At 41.4% G+C, this 19,200-nt stretch overlaps 1 protein-coding gene across 1 annotated transcript in view; it reads left to right on the top strand.

The window, feature by feature from the left end:
- The window catches only part of CDKAL1 (CDKAL1 threonylcarbamoyladenosine tRNA methylthiotransferase), a 673,650-nt gene extending 660,137 nt beyond the window's left edge, over window positions 1-13,513 (top strand). Inside the window, exon 16 of the mRNA XM_090039422.1 lies at window positions 12,989-13,513. Coding sequence (XP_089895548.1) covers window positions 12,989-13,183 — 195 coding nt within the window. The 3' untranslated portion in view covers window positions 13,184-13,513. The remainder of the gene's footprint in view (window positions 1-12,988) is intronic.
- Window positions 13,514-19,200: the final 5,687 nt, after the last annotated feature.

A 19,200-nucleotide genomic window follows, 5' to 3' on the forward strand; every position in this document is an offset into this window, starting at 1 on the left:
TGTTTTGTACTATGTAAATTTTTCAAAAGATCTAATGTGGTCAACCTGCAGAGTGGAAGAATGACCTTTGCCAATTCTAGCAATGTAGAAAATTGAGCTATATTGTGTCACACCTCTGTATGACTAATTGCTACATAAGGATAGACTGTAAACAGAATCATCTGAAACAGAGGAGGCTGGGAGGAAGGAATTAGTTTGCAAGAGGCTCAACATGAAAAGATTTACCTTGCAGAACCCTGGTGCATAAGGATACTGAGAAATTCAAATACATTGATATTTTGACTAAATGTGCTATAACAGAAACTCTGAAGGGGAAAATGAATATCTGCAGTCACACAAAGGTCAGCACAGGAATAAGAATTGCATGATGGGGATAGAAAATATGTCATTTGGTTGTGAAAATATTAATGCTCTGTGATGATAAGCAGAAAGCTTGTGCCACAGTTTAATCGGAACAGCTAGCTCCTCTAAGGAGAAGTGGTCCAAGAATGACATTTTTTAGCTTTGCAGGAAGCTATAGCACATCTAAATTGTGAAAGTGGTGAAAGATCCCTGCATTTGTGATCCATGAAGGAAAACAGAAGGCCCTTGTCACTTTTAATGGCAGTAGTTAAGTCCTTACATATATTTGTAACATAGTGACATTTGTGGACCAGGAGGCCAGTGCCAGAAGAGAGATGTCTGCTGGAGATACGACGTAAGGATATGGGGAGTCAGTGGAGAGGAAATGTACCAGATGTAAAACCTGCAAGAAACCACAAAGCTTTCGGGAGTAAATGAAGTGACACAGAGTCAGGGAACTGCACTGTTAAGGTTGCAAAGCCCAGGCCCATTTATTTACTGACATCCATAGGTGGACCTAGGATTCAGAAAGGGCAGTGAGAGGGCAGATGCAATTAGCCTCGGGGGATGGGGGAAAAGCATATCTGATAGGGCTGTGTGAAACAGCACTGTTTTGTTTCAGTTTCTGTTTTGCTGTTTTGATGGGACAGTGTTTTGTTTCTGGTTTTGTTTCAAAACCGCTGTTTCCTTTCGTTTTGTCAAAACTGTTTCTCTGTTTCAGTGCTGTTTCAACGTTTCACCCATAGGCTAGAATTGGGAAGCACAAAATTGCCTAAAATTGTCATTTTTTTGGCAGATTTGGAAGCAAATAGCAGGGATGATAGAGTCTTCCGATGGCATGAAGCCTGCCAAGTTTCAAGGAGACACGTAGGGGTTTGTCGGAAACTGCACCTCCAAGTCTTGAAAGCAAAACTTGTTGCTTGCAAGTGTGAAGGCACAAGGGGTGAAAACAGTAGGCATAGTAGCCCTTGCTGAGAGTATGAAGTCTGCCAGGTTTCAAGGAGATAGGTGCAGGGGTTTGTGGGAAACTGCACCTTAAGCTGCTGACAAGCAACACTCTTGACGTGTGACTGTGTGTGTGTTAAGGTGCACCCTAACTGGTGCTGGGGCTTCTCCATGACATGGTAGTGTGCCCCAATGAGGTCTTCTCTTCCCCTACAGCCTCAGTCCGGTCCACCACTTCAAATGACAACAGGTACTAAATTAGTAAGCAGCACAGTAGCATCAGCAGCATTTGAGGAAGCCAACCTGTCACAGTCAATATCAGGGCTGTCTTTTCCCCCTCCCTCACCTTACTTTCTGTTTCCATGCAGGCAAGCCCAGCTCCAGCTTTGAAACTCAAAACGTTTTGAAACTTTCAAAACATTTCGACTGCACTTGTTTCATTTTGAGGCTGTTTCGAAGCCCTTCGTTTCTTTTCATTTTCGCTGTTTCAAGCTCGAAACAAGTCGAAACAGTGTCAAAATGAAACAGCTGGCAAAATTTCACAGCCCTAATATCTGGAACCCCTGGATCGGCGAGGGATACCTGGGGACCTGAGCAGAGAGCAGGCACAGCGAGCAAGCTGCAGCCATTATCCCTAGCTGATCCCCCAGGTGGGGACTGTGGGGAGAAGTGTGGCATGCCAGGCTTAGCTAGGGGCATTGGCAAATGGGTAGGTACCCCTTCCTGTACCTGCTGCCTGCCCACCCCCAGCAGGTGTCACCTACTAGTGAAGAGTAGGCCTGGAAGTGGCCTTGTTTCCAGGCAAACCCAGCATTCTCTGTAGCTGCTTCCCACAGCTTCTGGCTGGAGTAGCCCAGAGATCACTCTCTGTATGGGTCAGTCAGAGACAGCAGTAGTGGCATCCTCCCTACTTTTTTGTGTCTGCTTCTTGCCCAGCCACCCGGGTTTCCTCAGCTAGCCTGGAGGCTCCAACTGCAGGGAGCAGCTATGTGGGATGCTGGACTTGGCCAGGATAATAGCAGTGGCAGGTGGGTTACCCCCTTCCTGTATCTGCTCCCTGCCCAACTCCCCAGACTTCCCCCACCAGCTACGGTTGTGGGGGGAAAGTTTATTGTGCTACACAGTGACGGGTGGGGGGAGTTTCTGCACCACCTTCACCTCCCAGATTTTCCTTTGAAACTCTATTACATCTCCACCAATCTGTCTGTGTCAGCTTGCCTCTTCCCACACTGGCTCTCCTGATCTCAGTCCCAGTTTCTACTGCTCATCCTGTTCTCAGTCTCCTTTCTCAGCTGGTCCGTGTCTCGTTCCTGAGAACTTCACCCAACCACTGTGTTCTTCCGTGGGTTCTCATCAGATCTTCTGCTTCTCGGTTCTGTTCTCCCTCTTGCTGCTTATCCAGTCTCAGTCCCACCATTTCCCTGCAGCTCAGTTATCATCAGTTCATTGTTAAGTACTCACAAAGGAAGAAGTAGGTGCCCATAGACCTGCATGCTATACAAGTACGAAGTTTGGAGCATCTTATCGGACCACCTTGAAAGTTCGAAATATTGAGGGAATTAACCTATAAATTGGATACTTGCCTCTATTTAGTGTCTTGTACTGATTATATCAAGGTGTTATCATGGTAATCTTGTGTAATATCCAAACCAAGCTAAGGAAGATTTTTTTTAATCGTTTGACACTAGAGCTTTAATTGTGGGCCGACTGACAACTCCTTCGCAGGAACATTGGGACGTGGAGACTATCATAGAACAGTTTGTCTTGGTAATCTTAGGGAGTACCTATTGTTTGATGTATCCATGAGTGAAACCTCCATGAAATCCTGCTGAATTTTGTTGAATAAAATTAAAAAGGGGACTCAGATTCTAAGACAGTCTCTAACATGTTCAGAAATATGTTAACTGGCAGTGTGGAAGACCTAAAATAACAAAGGGCCCTTAAATAAATGGACCGTGGCAATATGAAAAGAAAGCTTTTGTATTATTGCTGAACCTGCGAACATTGATCAAGGTCAGCTATACCTTGTTAATGTTAAAATACTACATTCGGATACAGTGTCCCCCTTTCACAGAAGACTGTCTCTAGCTGCATTTAGTACACACCTAATTTCCAGGAACTAATCAACTGAGCACGGGCAAGAAAGTCCATGAAAGTGAAAATAAAATAAATTGTCAGGAAGTCAAATGTTAGGGCATTTGCTTACCTTTAAAGGAACTTGAAACAAAGAGAGTCTATACCAGGTAAAGGCTTCAAACATACTGGATTTAAAAGAAAATTACAGAAAGTGAGCTTAAGAGGCAGTGTTGTCTACTGGGTTCAACTTGATGCATATGAATTCCTAATTTTCTGCTTAAGGCTGGCCTTATGGCCTTGGATGACATTTCATTTATCTGTATTCTCTCCATGCATATAATAGAAGAGACACACAGGGTACATACAAGGGTTACATTTAGATTGACCTAACCAGTGTTAGGTCAATTTAAATGTCCAGAGCTGTGAGTGTTTCAAGGGCTTAAATCACCCCAAAATTTGTATACTGAATCACTTTGGGAGGTGAACTAACTTTTGAATTAACCTGGGTTAATCTGGTCTAAAATGGGTTTACCTGGACTAGCAAACACTTGCGCATGTCCAAAGAAAACCCCAGGGCTGGAGAAGCCTAGCCACTCACCCCAGCCCTAGAGCTGTTTTTCCTACCTCCCTGATCCTGACTGGACTATTTTTAGCCCACCCCGACCCACCTAACTACCCACGCCCTCCCCCAAACCCACCAGTCCCTCGCTTCTCTTCCCTCCCTGAACCAATTTGTTTACCTCCAGCTGTCCATGCCCCTCCCAGCAGCAGCAAATGCCTTCATATGCTGCTCCCAGTTTGGCTTTAGGCAGCTTGCTTTAAGCTGTGTAAACCTAAACCTGGGTCCCACAAAAACATGTTTGCACCCACAGATCCTAGAGCTGTTTTTTGTAAATGATTATTTACTATTTGGAACTTTGTTTGGAAATAAATGTTGTAGAGTGTTTGGAACTTTGCAAACTGATATAATTCCTAAGTACTAAGAGTCTTTATTTCTTATTATGCTTATTCCTTTTCAAAGATTATCAGTGTTTGAGGAGGATGGATCTTTTGTGCCCTGAATGTGTTTGTGATCAAAAATCACAGCAGAATGCTCTGTTTGTGTCATCATGCTTTCATGTCTATTTCCATAAGCATCTACAGAACTTGTTAAATATAATTAAAAGGTACTAGCAAAGTATAGTTGCATAATGTTTTCTTTTTTCTAGCTTGCCCTGTTTCACTGTAAAACATTCATACGATACTGTGGCATAATTTTCAAAGAGAATACACAGTGAGACGTGTAATATTCCATCATCATATTCCATGCCATGACAATGGTTAGAAGGCTTTAAATTCTGTATCATTTGTAGACAGAAAAATTCCTGTAAAACTAGATGTTTAAGTACCTACTCAATAACTTCACTTTGGAATCAATTTTATTCTTTTAATTTCAGTGTTGATCAGTGACTTGTGCTCAATTCTTGTATATATCTGAAGATTAGTTTTTATCCTTTTCTCTGTGGTAGAACTTTCTCACTGATGGAAACCTTTTGCATCTAGCTCTAGTTGATCTCACTATAGTTGCGATAATTATTTCAAGGGTTCAAAAGAAAGTCAAAAGCAATAGTCTCTCAAGGGTTGTGCTATGAAGAGAGTACATCATATTTTATGTTGTACCTTATTAAAGTAATTAGTCTTTTAAGATCCACCCTAGTTTCATTCTGTATTGCCAGTCATTACTTTGATTTCAGATCACAAGTTTGTTTTTTGCTTCACTACTCCTTGTAAGTTCTCTTCCAATTGATACTACTATATAGAATGTGTTTCCTGAGCCACATATATTTTGTTCCCTAGACTGTAATGATGTCTCTTTGAAAAATGCTTAGCATCTTCCAACTTACTTTGAATTTCAGGCCAGTGAGAACTGAGCTTTCTAAAAATTTGGTCCAAGATATGGATGCTTGAATTAGTTTAAAAACCTACTTTATTTGAATTATAGAAGCATCTAAGTCACCCAATGAATAGTGAGAAACTGTACAAACATGTAGTAATTTTCATGAGTCTGGATTTGAAGGAGGGCAGGGTAGTAGTCTACATGGTGTTTTTAGAGGAGTGAACTGTATAGAAGAGGATTCAGAGCTTCATTTAGGGAAATGATCTATAAGGAGAGGGCGAGATAAAAGAGGACTTAGGGCATTTATAGACATGCTCTGGGAGGTGGTGGGGAGTACTTTAATTAGAACTTTAGTTAAAGCATCCCTGCCACCATTTTTCAGTGGGGTTACTGATGCATGTGATGCTGGAGCCTGCTGAAGCACAGCAATTACCATGCCCCCACAGACTCAATTAATTGAGACCGCTCTGACGCGCTGTAACTATAGCATGTCAGAGCAGCCTCGATACACATGTATAGGCGCCCTTAGTGCTTTAGCTGTACTCATAGAAAGAAGTAGTAACATCTTGGAAATGTTGTGGAAGAAGAAGCATCAAGCTTTATCTGCTGTTATGATATGTGGAGCAAAGACAGGATAGAACTAAAGATGATCTTCAAGATGGATGTTTAATCTTGGAAAGACAGATCTGAGAGAAATCGATGCAGGGTAAGTTGGTCTCACTATTAAATAAGGTTTTTCTTTGTGTTTGTCCTCAGGCCAGCTACTAGGAGTACTGGTGAATCCCACTTGATAGGGTCACATTCAGTTACTTGAATGTAAATTATGGATGGAATAAAGTGTCTTATAAAGTGACACCCACCTCATCTGATCCCAGCAGTCTTTCCTGCCAAAGTGCAGAGGGGCTGGACCTGATGATGTGTAAGGTCCCTTCCAGCCCCTAACAGCTATGAGACTGTGAGATAGTAACAGAGGTTTAGAGATATCAGACTATTTGGGAGATGTTTTCATTGTATTATTTTCCCTGTTGTAACTTTGATACTGATTGCAGCTGAATAAGCATCAAAACTTATTACCAGCTCCTATTATACCTTCTACTATGAGCAAATAATGGTAATTCTGTATTTAACCCTAGGTACAATTTAACCCTCTTTCCCTTCATACATTGACAATGAAAAGAATACATAGAGTGAAATTTCTCTTTCAGAAGTCCTTTCTTATTTTGGTTATTTTCAAAGATTTCCCATTTCTTTCAATGAATACATAAACTTTAACTGTGCTTTGAATGGGCAGCTGGAATCAGTCAGCTCCAGGTTAGAGGGTGATGATAATTTACAGATGGAAGTATCTGCTGCATCCCCAAACAAGTCAGTTATAGAATTGAGAAAAATGTTGTGGAAACAAATTATTTTTCTTTCCTTTTATTTATTCTTTTTTAACTTTCATAGCACTGCACATGTCTTGGGATATGTGATGGCAAGGATGTTTCATGTTGTTAAGGTTGTAAGGATTATAAAATGATTAAATTAGAAAAAATCATTTGCATGCAGGTTATTTTCCACTTTTATGATCAGCATTTTGAATTGATGGAAAAGGCATATAGAACTCAATAAGGATTAAATCAAGACAGTGCTGTTAGAATCTAGTGGGGACTATAGAAATTACTTTTAAAATCCAAATAGGGAAATGTTAACCTTTCCAAAACGGTTATAATTGACCAACATAATTTGATAGCAGACCCCTACATTTTTAATGTAGTCCATAAGACAGTGGTTCTCAACCTTTTTAGGTTTGAGACACCCCTTAGTAGGCACAGGACACCTCTCAGAAAATTGCAGCTCTTAGTTTCCACTCATTTTTTGACTACAGAAGAATAATAGTGCAATTCTTTTGTTGCAATGAACTTGGAAAGACCGCAAAGTCAGAATGCTTTTAACCCTATGGTTTCCTGGTTGAAATCTCTGGGTTTATTTTGTGAATCATGTTTGGACACCTGTGTGGCACCTTTGAAAGGAACAGGCCCCACAGGTCAGATTGGGTCCATGGGCCCCCTCCCCCCCCACCCCCACTCCCACCCCCACTCCACTTGCCCTTGCTGGAAGCATGCCAGATCCAGCATCCACTCCAGCCAGTCCCAGGGCCAGCAGTGGGGGTCAGGTGATGTGATATGGCACCACGGGCCCAGTCTGCAGCCGTATCTTTTATCCCTTGTGATAAAAGATTCAGAAGTCTAATAAATCTTGAGATATGTGCAGTCAGGTTGTTTTTCACAGCAGTTAGCTAACACTTCAAGCTTTAACAGTGCCCCTAAGCCATAAAATAAATTTGCATACAAGAAATGTTTTGAATGCAATAAAACCTCAACTCCGCTAAAGAGTTGCCATCATGTCTTTGTTGATTAACACAAAGTGAGATATTAAAGAGAGCTAGGTTGTGACTGACAGATGCCAGTGCTTATGTTTTGATGTGATTCCGTATTTCTTTCATACACTGCAGTTTAAGTTTAGCATTAGAGCATCAGAATGACAGTGATCAATGGAACTATGCAGAAGCCCACAAAAATATATTACTCCTGGCAGTTGTCAAGGCAAAATTATTCCAAAAAGTCATCTGAAATCCATTTGATCATGCACTAGATGGTTTAATAATTTATGGTATACCTTATTAGCAAAGTCTTGTGTTTACTTTGCCGCTGCCAAAACAAGATGAGAGGCCGCTTCCTCGGATATACAAGATTCTTAGCTCAAAGAATCAGTTTTTGCATTTGTGTTTGATTTCCCATTCTTCCCCCAGTCTTGATTAACAGTATGTAATTTCAGTGCAGAGATTCCCCCTTTCCTTCTCATTTAATGCAGGAGCAATGTTCATATTAATAATAAGGTTACCAACAGAGTTTACATTTGGAACTGTTTATGTCTAGAAAATTATATCAAGACTTGGTTACAGTGTGCATTGTTCTTCAGCTGTATTAGGTGATTTTAGAAGTAAATGTCTGCATTTGCCCACAGTGTTTTTTAAGTGAAAAATAAGACTTTTGTTAGGCTTTAATCATATTGAATTCCACTTGGTTGCATTGTGGTAATTTTGCCACCTGTTGCAGTTATGAAGATATGGTTACCTGACTGGATTTAAGGAAATATAGTAGGTCTATTGAGTATGGACTGTCTGTGGTAACTCTGGCTAGTGTTAGACCAGCTCAGAACCTCACAGGGTTGCCTTGAAGATTTTCTTACAGGTAAAGATAAATGTTTTATTAATACTCTCATAAATTAAGGCACTTCACTGTTTCCCTCTGTAGCTAACACTTGCAAGGAATCCAGGTTGAGTAAGATCATTAGTCAATCAGTGGTGCTAGCAGAGGAACTATGAAGTCACCAACAGTTGTTTTCCAGAAATCACTGGTCCAAGTGAAGTGTGCAGAGGTGTCTGAGACAAGACTGGGAGTAGGAGTGTCTTCACAGGACTCTAGCGCACAACCCTACCGAAGCCCAGTAGATGGGCCATAGAAGCTGTCATTGCATAGGCCTTGTCTACCCTGAAAGGCTTTGCCAGTGTAGCTGCAACCCCACCCCGCTCTCAGAGTAGATGTAGCTTGTCAAGAGGGATCTTTTGACAAGATCATCTTAATCTAGTATTTCAAATGGAGGCTGTTCTGCTGGCTACATTTCTTGCTGATATCTACACTGTGGCTTTTATTAGCAGAGCCAAGTCCTTGCATTAGGGGAAAAAATGCTTATGCTAACTTAACTTTGAACTGCAGGCTTTAGACAAGCCCAGGAATAGAGGGGATATGGTGGCACAGTTGCACACACTTTGGTTGTTCACAGCATGTGCAGTGAGCTCTCAGAGCTCACCAACATAGTTATAGTTTCATAGCTGGTAGGGTTGGAAGGGACCTGAGCAGATCATCAAGTCCGACCCCCTGCCATGAGCAGGAAAGAACGCTGGGGTCAAACAACCCCGGCAAGGTGATTATCTAGCCTCCTTTTGAAGACCCCTAGGGTAGGGAGCTCTGCGTGTGCTCTGAGCCCTGAGAACTCACTGCCAGTCGACAGAGTCTGCAGGGTCTGCCCAGAGCCCCTGCATGCACTTAGCTCCACTGCTCATTCCCTCTCTTCCCCTGCTGATGAGTTCAGGAGGGTGGGTAGTGAATCAAACAGCTCCAGAGCTGTAGGCAGGGAGAGGCTCTGGCCATACCCCTATCCCAGCCAGCCAGTGAGAGAGCTCATAGAGATTACAGCACATGCGGAGCTGCCAGCAGGAGCTATGCTGACATGTTGTTGAGTTCAGAGAGCTCACTGGCCGCCAGCATCACAGCAAAGAGTTGTGGCCCCAACTTCTTCAGCTGTGTGGCACGGCACATGCACAGTGAGCTGTCTTCACAGCCTATGTGCCATACAGCTGTAGCCTGGGTTTATCTGGCTGTGTACTCCCTTCTCCAACTGAAGAGAAATGTTAGCAGGGCAGGTGTGCGGTGGGGGGGAAAACTACTGGCTGTACACATCTTCCCTTTTTCCCCTGTAGAAAACCAAGCCAGGACACTTTATAACTTAACTATATACAAATTTATTAATATATACAAGATCTCAAGAAATTGATATTGATAAACATATATACACAAATATACAATGGTCACATAACACTATATCCTACTAACAGGTTAAAAGATTACATTGCCTTAAATGACATTAAACAATACATAGATAGACAATTTGATCTAAAACAAATAAACAATAAGTAAGTACAGACAAATACAGGTAAATGGCAGGGAAGGGCCCCAACAAGGATTATATGCTCAAAAGTCTATTACACTACAAATTTACACACATAAAGGTACCTGAGATTATTTATTTATTTATTTATAATAACATAAACTTTAGTTATATCTATCCAATCTTGTACCACCCTTCAAGATATAGATAATTATTAAAACCTGATCCCAACCTGGGTTCAACAAATAATATACAACATTAAGATCCAAATTTACTTAAGCATCAAATGCAAATATATACACTCTAAGAAATACTTAGCCCAGCAAAATCAGATTAAAAATGTCAATACATTTTCAAACAAGCTTAAGCTTTATCAACATATACTTATAAACATAAGATATATAAATATACCAAAATATAAGGTGCAAACCCTTAAAATATAACTTAACTCTTCAAAGAAACCCCAAGGCCCAGGCCCTCCTGGGCCTTGCCCGCCCCCTGTGGCTGCGAGGGGAGGAAGAAACTTCCCCGATGCCCTTTAGGCTTTTCCTCAGCCCTGCCAAAATGCATTCCCAAAACAAAACCTTCAAACTCGGGGGAGCACTGTTCCTTTGAGCTTCCCTTCCAATGGTCAGACTCACTGACCTGGGTGAATTCCCCCTCCCCTTGTCTGACTTTAGACCAACTGCGTAGTTGGGATAATAAAAGGTATTACCCTAAGAAATCTTTGCCTTAGGCACATTCTTCTTCATCAGTCTGACCTATGGTATTAAGAAAGATACCTAATATTTTATTTGGCCATGGAAAGAAATTTGTCTAGGAAGAACAGAATCCTGTAGGACTTGCAAGAAGAGCAGCTTTCCTCCAACGTTTAATTAGAAAATATTATATTACTAGGTAGTTTTGTTTCAAATAAATAAAGTTCTTAATGATTGGTATGCTATTGCTTCCAGTTTATTCTGCATGTAAAGGTTAATTGACTTTGACTTTTGGAATAAAATAACTGTAGCCAGTTATTAATTTTTCAGATGCTTTTGAAATTAATTTTAATTGCTCTGCCTATCAGGACAAAGCAATTTATATGCATTATATTGTGATGAAAGCACTGTGTTCCAATGCACTTACCCATTTACTTTTCACTCAGTCATGATAATCTTCTACTTGCAGTATTTAAAAGTAGTTTTCACTTTCTAGGTCATGTGTTCAGTAATCCTCCGCCTGAATTGATTATACTGTAAATCTGCAACACCTCAGATGTTAAAATAGTACTTATCTGAAACTGTCATTTTGCCCTATATTTATTTACCTCTGCTATTATAATATTTGTCTTTTCCAAATACTGTATACGTAATGTAGCATAGACCCATGGCACATGTTATTTTTCTGACACAAGTAAGATGTTAATCATGCCAGAAATATCTGTGTTGCCTGTTTGTAGTTATGGCACCATACAACGTGTGACATATCATGCAGGGACTACCCCAGGGTTGGAGCCCCAGCGCGGTTCCTGCCAACCAACAGCTGAGCAAGATGGCTCTGGGGCACAAACCTCAGGGCTGTCCTGATGAGCTGATCATCAGATGGCAGGGATTGCCTAGGGAAAGAGTTCCAGATTGAGCCCTGGGGTGGTACCGGTCTGCTAGCTGACAGCAGATGGGGATGGCACAGGGGCTTGAACCATGGGGCCATCCTGATTTAGGTGATCACGCAGACCCCAGAGCTGTGATGATCAGCTGATTGTTGGCTAGCAGGAACTGCTCCAGGGCTGGACCCCAGGTTGATCCCTGCTGGCCAACTTCCAATAGGGCCTGCCCCAGGACTGAAGCCTTGAGGCAGTCCTGATCTGCCAGTGAGCAGCCAGTCATTGGTCAGCTGTGGTGACCACGCGTGGGCTCGAACAGCCCTGTGGATTGCTGGAGCCAGCCAACAATTGGCTGATTGTCAGGCACCCAACCTACCGGTGCAGGGGGAGCCTAGAATCATGATTTTGGCCTCCCCTGCATTTAGCTATTGGGAACTGCAGCTGGATCCCACAATTGCACCTCCTGCCATGCAGTTGTGGCATGGCAGGAAGCACAATTGTTGGGATCACACATCTGATCCTATCACACATTTAATTCTATGTCTGCCAGTTCTGGAATGGGTAAAGGAAGCTGGCTATAATGCACACACGTGCGCACGCACGCATGCACACACACATATATATTGTTTACACTTTTCTGCATCGTTATTCCCACCTTCCGGGTATATTTCTAAAGGCACTTATTGCAAATACTGAACTACATTTAAACTCTATTGAAGAGGGTACATGTTGCAGTGGACAACAGTTTTCATAGGCAAATGGGTACCATTTGGATTTTAAGCTTAAACAATGACTCAACATGCATAACAACACTGCAAACATAGGTTCTGCTGCTCTTGGTATTTTTAATCAGGTAAAGAACAGTAATAGCAGCCTCAGCAGGGAAATCAAAGACTCAATATGCTGAACAAGAAGGTGAGTGTTTCAGCACAGCTGCCTCCTGAGAGTCGGGAAAAGTCCTGTGGGAGGATTTTCAAGCACAGCTGCAGTGGCATGCCGTGGACAGAGGCAGTGATTGACATTGGATGGGTCCTGCTGTGCCAAAGATTGTAGCATTTCTGGTCCCTTTTTTTTTTTTTCTAGCTAGATGCTCCTATTTGAAGGCACTGAAGAATGGGAGAGTGGTAAGATGGGATTAAAAAAAAATTAAAAAGACCTAAGAAAAAACATCATTTGGACTATGTTGTTGCCTAGGAATCTGTCTTTGCTGCTAACAGCTTTATTGATTTGACAATTAATTCCGTAGAAAAGCCTGACTTAATATGGCATCAGTGAGAATTCTTTCCCTGCATGAGAAACAAATGAACTAAGGAGGAAGAATTCATGATGCAGACAGGTTGAATTATTGTTTGCCTTAGAAGGGAATTTGTTGCTGTTTCTGTTGTTTTGGACTTGATATACAGCATCAAGTGTACTTCACACACGGTCCTAATTTTGATTCCTGCATTTTTCCGCAGGAGCTTAGACATGCACTGAAGAATGGCACAAATTTGAAAACATGCCCTTCTGTTGGGATTCAAGAAAAAACATCATTGTGCTGCAGGATGGTGATGCAAATTCCATGGCAACAAAGAGGACGTGGACTAAAGATACTGTCTATGAGCCTGGCTTTACTGGCAGTCCTTGTTACGTTTTACTATGGAGGTGTATAAGTAGACACTGAACTGAACGATGCTTTTATAAGGAAAACTATATTGCTGAGTAAAATCTTCAAAAGAAATGTATGTAAAAATATGTCTTAAACTTTTATAAATTGGGCAATAATTTCTACTTTCCCTTTGCCCTTCCTTTCATCTGCAGCTGGAGTCAGGTTCATCCTGCCATTATTTGAGTTTTTTGGTGGTTGTAGCAAAAACAGGATAGTGGTTTCTCATCTCTGCCTTTTCCTCTTCTAGATTGTATTTCATTTTAAAGAGAGAGAGCCATTTGCATCTATTATATTTTTTGTATCTGCTGAAATAAAAAAGTGTGTAAGAAATCAATTAAGATGTTAAAGAAACGTTTCTTCATGTGGCAGAGTCAGTAATTGTTTTGTATAAAGAGCATCTGATACCTCTTTAAATATCTTTCATAATGCAGTTTGTTACATGTCTTTTTGTATTCAAATCAAGTGTTCAATACAAGGCCTGGGGGGGCCATTACAGTTTGTCATTTGGAATCACTGTGCTCACTGCCACATGTGAAGGAAGTTTTGGCTCACCACAAAGGAACACAAGGATGTAAGCCTCTAGCTTTCAACATTAGACCCAAAGCTAGTAGGCTGTGTAACTATGACAAGTATGAATGTTTATGCAGAAATAATTTGAATAGTTTTGTTTATTACTGAGTGAGAAATTCAAGAACTTCTGCCAAAAGATTTTTTTTTAAATAATCTAAATCTGCTCTAATATCTGGAGAAGTTATTATGAGCCTTTTCATAGTCTTCAATGGACCTTGGATCACATTAATAAGGACTCATGAAACCTAATAGATTAGTGGGCAAAGTACCGTATTTTCATGCATACCAAGCACCCTTTTTCCAGAAACCAGCTGTTTGAAATTGGAGTGTGTTTATGTGAGGAAATGGTAACAGCAATTTCTGTCATTTAAGCTTCAGCCAGGCAAAATGAAAGTCCACGCAATCCACAAGGAGCAGAATGGTGAAGTCTTGGCTCCCTAGCTTCTGCTACTCAGTTACTTACTACAAGGAAAGATCTTTTTTCTTCATTTTGGCTTTCAAAAACAAGGTATTTATTTTATTCTGGGTTGCGTTCTATGTGAGAAAATATGTTACATTTCACACTCAACACAAATTGCTAATTGCTCCTCAAACCTTGTATTTTTACGGAGATATAGTATAGTGGGTAGGGTACTGGACCAGAAAGCTAAGTTTCATTTTCAGCTCTGCTGTAAGCTGCTTTGTAGCCCTGTTCAATTCACTCATCCAAACATCTGTCCCCTTGATCTTTCTAATCTCAAAAGGTGCAGAGCTGCCTCTTACAATGTGTTTATGCAGTGCCTAGCACAGATTGGGGTGAGCTCTCTAATAATGTAATAACTATGCTATATTTTACTACATTTCTATAATACAAATAAATATAGACATTACAGTAGACTGTTCTATACCTTTTAAAGGAGCATACATAAATGTGGCATTCATAATACTTATGGACCTTAAACTAGAAGATCTCCGTCAGTCTTTCAGTTAGAAAACATAGTGAATGGAATATAAAAGAATGGCCAAAAAAAGGCTTCAGCAAATATAAATTTGTATGAAAAATCAAGTATTGCTAATTCCAGCCATTCAAAAACAATGAGTCAAGGCTCAAAAAAATCATGAGACTTCTTTTCTTAATGATGGACTATTAATTTACCTTTAATTTGCTTTCTTTGCAAGCATGATAGGTAAAAAACTTATGTTTTTAACAGAAGAAATCTGAACTTCTCACAAAATCATTGTCTCTAGGAGCTGGAGATTAAAGGCAATGAGCAAAGGTAAGAGGATTCTCAACTAGTGTAAGAGTTGACAACAGTCAGTAAATCTGAGCAAAATATTGTCATTTTGTAGGAATAAAATATACAAATGAGGTCTGTATCTTTGCCCATTCTTAATGACCCCATTATTATTTCCTCTCTAGCTCCTCGCTATCGTACCTTGCAAGTACATTTTCTACATTCACATTTCCAAAATCACAAATTCATTGCACTTACTGTTTTTAGAGGCTTAATACTCCTTGTAGCTAAATGCAGTCTGGCATCCTAACCCCATTGACTTTGGGGCAATTGGATTTATAGATTCATAGATTTCATAGGTTTCATAGACATTAGGGCTGGAAGGGACCTCGGAAGATCAAGTCCAGCCCCCTCCCCAAAGGGCAGGAAGTCAGCTGGCGTTATAGGATTGTAGGTCATAGGCTTACAATGTTTGAGAGTCCTGTTACCTTTGCTGGTTTCCTTTAATCTCCAGCTCCTAGAGACAATGATTTTGTGAGAAGTTCAGATTTCTTCTGTTAAAAACATTATACCAAAAGCTTTTCACTATCTCTGAATTGTTTGGGGAAAAAAAAAAGTATCTCAGCTGAAGACTTGCTGGAGGTAAGATAAATCGTCTGCCTTTAATGTGTGTTCTCAAAACTTGCCTTCCAAAAGTATGTTAAGGTCCTAAAGTTATCAGTATTTTATCATCTTTTTTTAACTGTGAAAAGTTTTCTGACCCAGTATACTGTAGGACATTCTCTATTTGTCTAAATTGTGGCTGGAAACATTTCAATGTAGCTCTGAGATGAAAGGAGTAATTCTTATCACAGAGCTCACTTGAACTTTCAAGCAAAACCCAAACTGATCCCCAGACTGTGCACTGCTGGAAACCACACTGGGAAATTTCAGCTCATGTAGCATGAAATGCCTTAATATACTCCTTGGCACAGGTCAGTGCCAATTCTGAAGTTTGTTCTTGCACCCACTTGGCTTCCCAGCTGCTTTTGAGCACCATCCAGAGTGTGTATCTCCATTACTGTATGAAACCTAACTTTACAAAAAATTAGCTTTCTCTGAACTATTGCAATGGTTGAGAAATCTATCAATGAATTCACAAGGCCATTGCAAGTGATATACACTAACCACCTTGCACACTCTTACCACCTGAGGATGCCCCAGGTAATGAACAATGTACATTCAGTGCCTTTTCCTTAATGAATGCTGAGAAGAAACAGATTTCCTTTGGATGCCAGGAAAGCTGCAATTGTGTTTGATAAGATAAGATAGCCTTAAGTTCACTTCATGCAGTTTTCAGTGAGGAAACTCTCACGCCACAAAACTTGAATGGCATGAGCATCTTTTGTCTTTTCTGAGCACCAACATGGTGTGAAATGTCATTTTATAAATTGAGTTTATGTATTTTTAGATGTTTAGGATGAACTGGCATTTAATCCTTTTGTTGTAGCCTTTTACTAATGGCATCCTCGTTTAGCAAGGAGCATAAAACAGAAATGTTCTTTTTCTGTAAGACTTGCTTTTAAAAAAGAGAGAGAACGAGACAGTACCTTTTGAGGAGAGTTCATCCACCTCTGTCACATTGCTGCCTGCACATTTCTGAACATCTGACAGCTTCTGTTAATTTAGTTTCACTCCCCAGTTCAACTTCCCATATGGAAAGCTGGGGTGATTTTTGAATAACAGCAAGTAATATCTGAAGTGGCAGCAACTGGCAACTCTGACATTGAGCTTGGCTGTGCCCATTACCCAGAATCCTTCTGGTCGTCTTGAGAAGCAATTACAATTTCACAGGTTGGAATTAAAATTCCCTGCGGTATGCAATAGAGTAACTGAAACTGTCAAAGTGATTTCAAGCTGCTAATCTCTTGCTGTGGCAAGAGTGAAAATAGAGCCCCTCTTAACCATGCACAGGTTTGACAGCTTAAAAATTCCAGACTTCCAGTATATTTGAATACATATGGAGAGTCGCTTGCTCTGCCCACACACAGGATGTTTGTAAATATGTTACGTCTCTAAAAAAAAAAAAAAAAAAAAAAGTGTGTTAATATCAAACCTATAGTTAAATAAAGCTTGTCATGATGTGTGTAATTTCAGGAACTAAGACAAAGCTAAAGAAGTCACGTGCAAGAATTCTGGGAATGTGGAGGGATGGGTAGTTTTCCGCTCCTTGTTTTACAGAGAGAGACATTCATGTAGGTATTCCTTTTTTATGAACAGGAGGAAGATGGTTTTGCAAGTTTTCCAAGCAGTTTGCCCTTAATTGCATTTCTTGTATGTTGTAAACAAAAACGAAGAGCAGGCAAACAATTAAAGTGTAACCCGGGCAGTACTCCAAGAGGTAACCGCTCTCCGGTTGAAGGGATCAAAGCAGGTGCACAAGTGCTGTGGGAGGTGTAGGGACTCTCCTCCCCTATAGAGCAGAGCCAGACACCAATGGGGACTTAACCGTATACCTTTCAATACTGGGAACATAACAGGCATAAATCAGAGGGTATAGTAGACACTACAATGCCCCAAGGGGGCAGGATTCAGCAAAGGTTAGACACTCATAGACAATCATTGACAAAAGACAGGGTTAACAAAATATAAAACACAAACAGCAGAACAAACACTACAGGTTGGTGAAATATAAAAAGGCACAAAATGCAAAATGACAAGGAAATATAGGGCCTTGGACCTGGAGGGGGAGAAACACAATGGCCCCTTTCCACTGCAAAATTGTTACTCACTCACCCCAAGTCACCTCAGCTGGGACTTGAACCCAGGTGTTCCATGTGGTAGGCAGGAACACTGTCACACAGCCACCACTGGTGACACTGCTGCAGCCTGCTAGGGGTCTTGACCTTCCCAGAGCCCCGGCCTCATGTTGAGCTGCCTGGCCTCTAATTGAAGGAGCTGGAAGCAGAGCTGGGAACCCCTCAGGTCACTGCTCAGATCCTTCCTGAAGCAGGGGGAGCCTCTCCTGCTGGCTGCAGCCTCTCGTAGGGGATCCTAGAGCCCAATGGCGAGCCTCTCCTGCTGGCCGTGCTGCGCTGCTGAGGGTCCTACTGCTGCCTGCAAGTCCTGCTCTTTCAGGGTCTTCCAGGGCACTGCTCCTGCCCCACTGGCTCAGCTCTGTGAAGCTCCTTCCTTGTTGTCCCTTGCTGGTCTCCCCCTGAGTCAGCCCTCGCTGCCCCTTTTAATCCCCTCCAGGTGACCCAAGGGGCCAATCGGGACACGGGGAGTGAGTCTCTGGGGCCTGATTGGTGCAGAAAGGGAATCCCAAGTCCTCCAATCTTTTGCCCTTTCAAAATCCCTGGGCTAGGTCACTGCCAGCTAGCCCGTCACAAAAGTAATATTTTGTGGGCAAATATAGGAGAAAAGTAGAGGGCTCCTGGAGACACGGCAGTGATCCGAAGCAGAACAGAAGAGGGCTGTAGCAAAACCTCAAAACCCAGAACTGAGCCTGTGGGGTTAGGGCCTGTTGCAAAACTCCCATTGATTTTCTTGTTGGTGGGACTGAAACCTTCAGTAATTAAAATGGCTGTGTTCACTGCATACTGCTTGTGATCAAATGTCAGTTAAATGTTCTTTTCTTTTCACTTTGTGTTTTGTTCTCTCTATCTGTTCCTGCTTCTGTCTGTATGGTACCGTTCCCCTGGGGAAGCTGTGCTAGTCCCATTGTCATTTCGTGTGTAGACATTTTTGGGTTCTATTGTGGCAAGTTTGTTTATAGAAAAATCAAGCACTGGGATGATCAGAAAGCATGAAGGCTCATACAAGTACCTAACATAGGTTGTTATAGTCAGTCTAGTGTTTCCTTATCCAGCTCCCACATGCCAGTTATAAGCTCCTCAAGGCATGGATGCTGTCTTTTTATTTGTCTTCTGCAACAATTTGCAGTTTTAGGGAAGTGAAAACAATAACCTTGTCTCTTTGTTCCTGCTAAAAGCAGGGCTTCTGCAAGATTTGGATTACTTTGCTCCTGAATATGTAGCTTGGAAGGAGGCACTTCATGTGTACATCTCAAACCACCACAGAAGCCAGAGCTGCAAAGAAGCACAGAAAAAGGCAGATCTGAGCAGGGTAGAGGCACAGGTTGGAAGGTTGGAAGTGAGGATGGTCCCCAGAAAACAACAGCACATGTAGCACTGCCTCCTCCCCGTCCCCCACCCTTTATCATATGGCCTAATCCCAGATTCACAGAATTTTGCAT

This window comes from Crocodylus siamensis, chromosome 3, assembly GCF_052110815.1.
Source record: "Crocodylus siamensis isolate JL-2025a chromosome 3, ASM5211081v1, whole genome shotgun sequence".
In the NCBI taxonomy this organism is placed as follows: domain Eukaryota; kingdom Metazoa; phylum Chordata; order Crocodylia; family Crocodylidae; genus Crocodylus; species Crocodylus siamensis.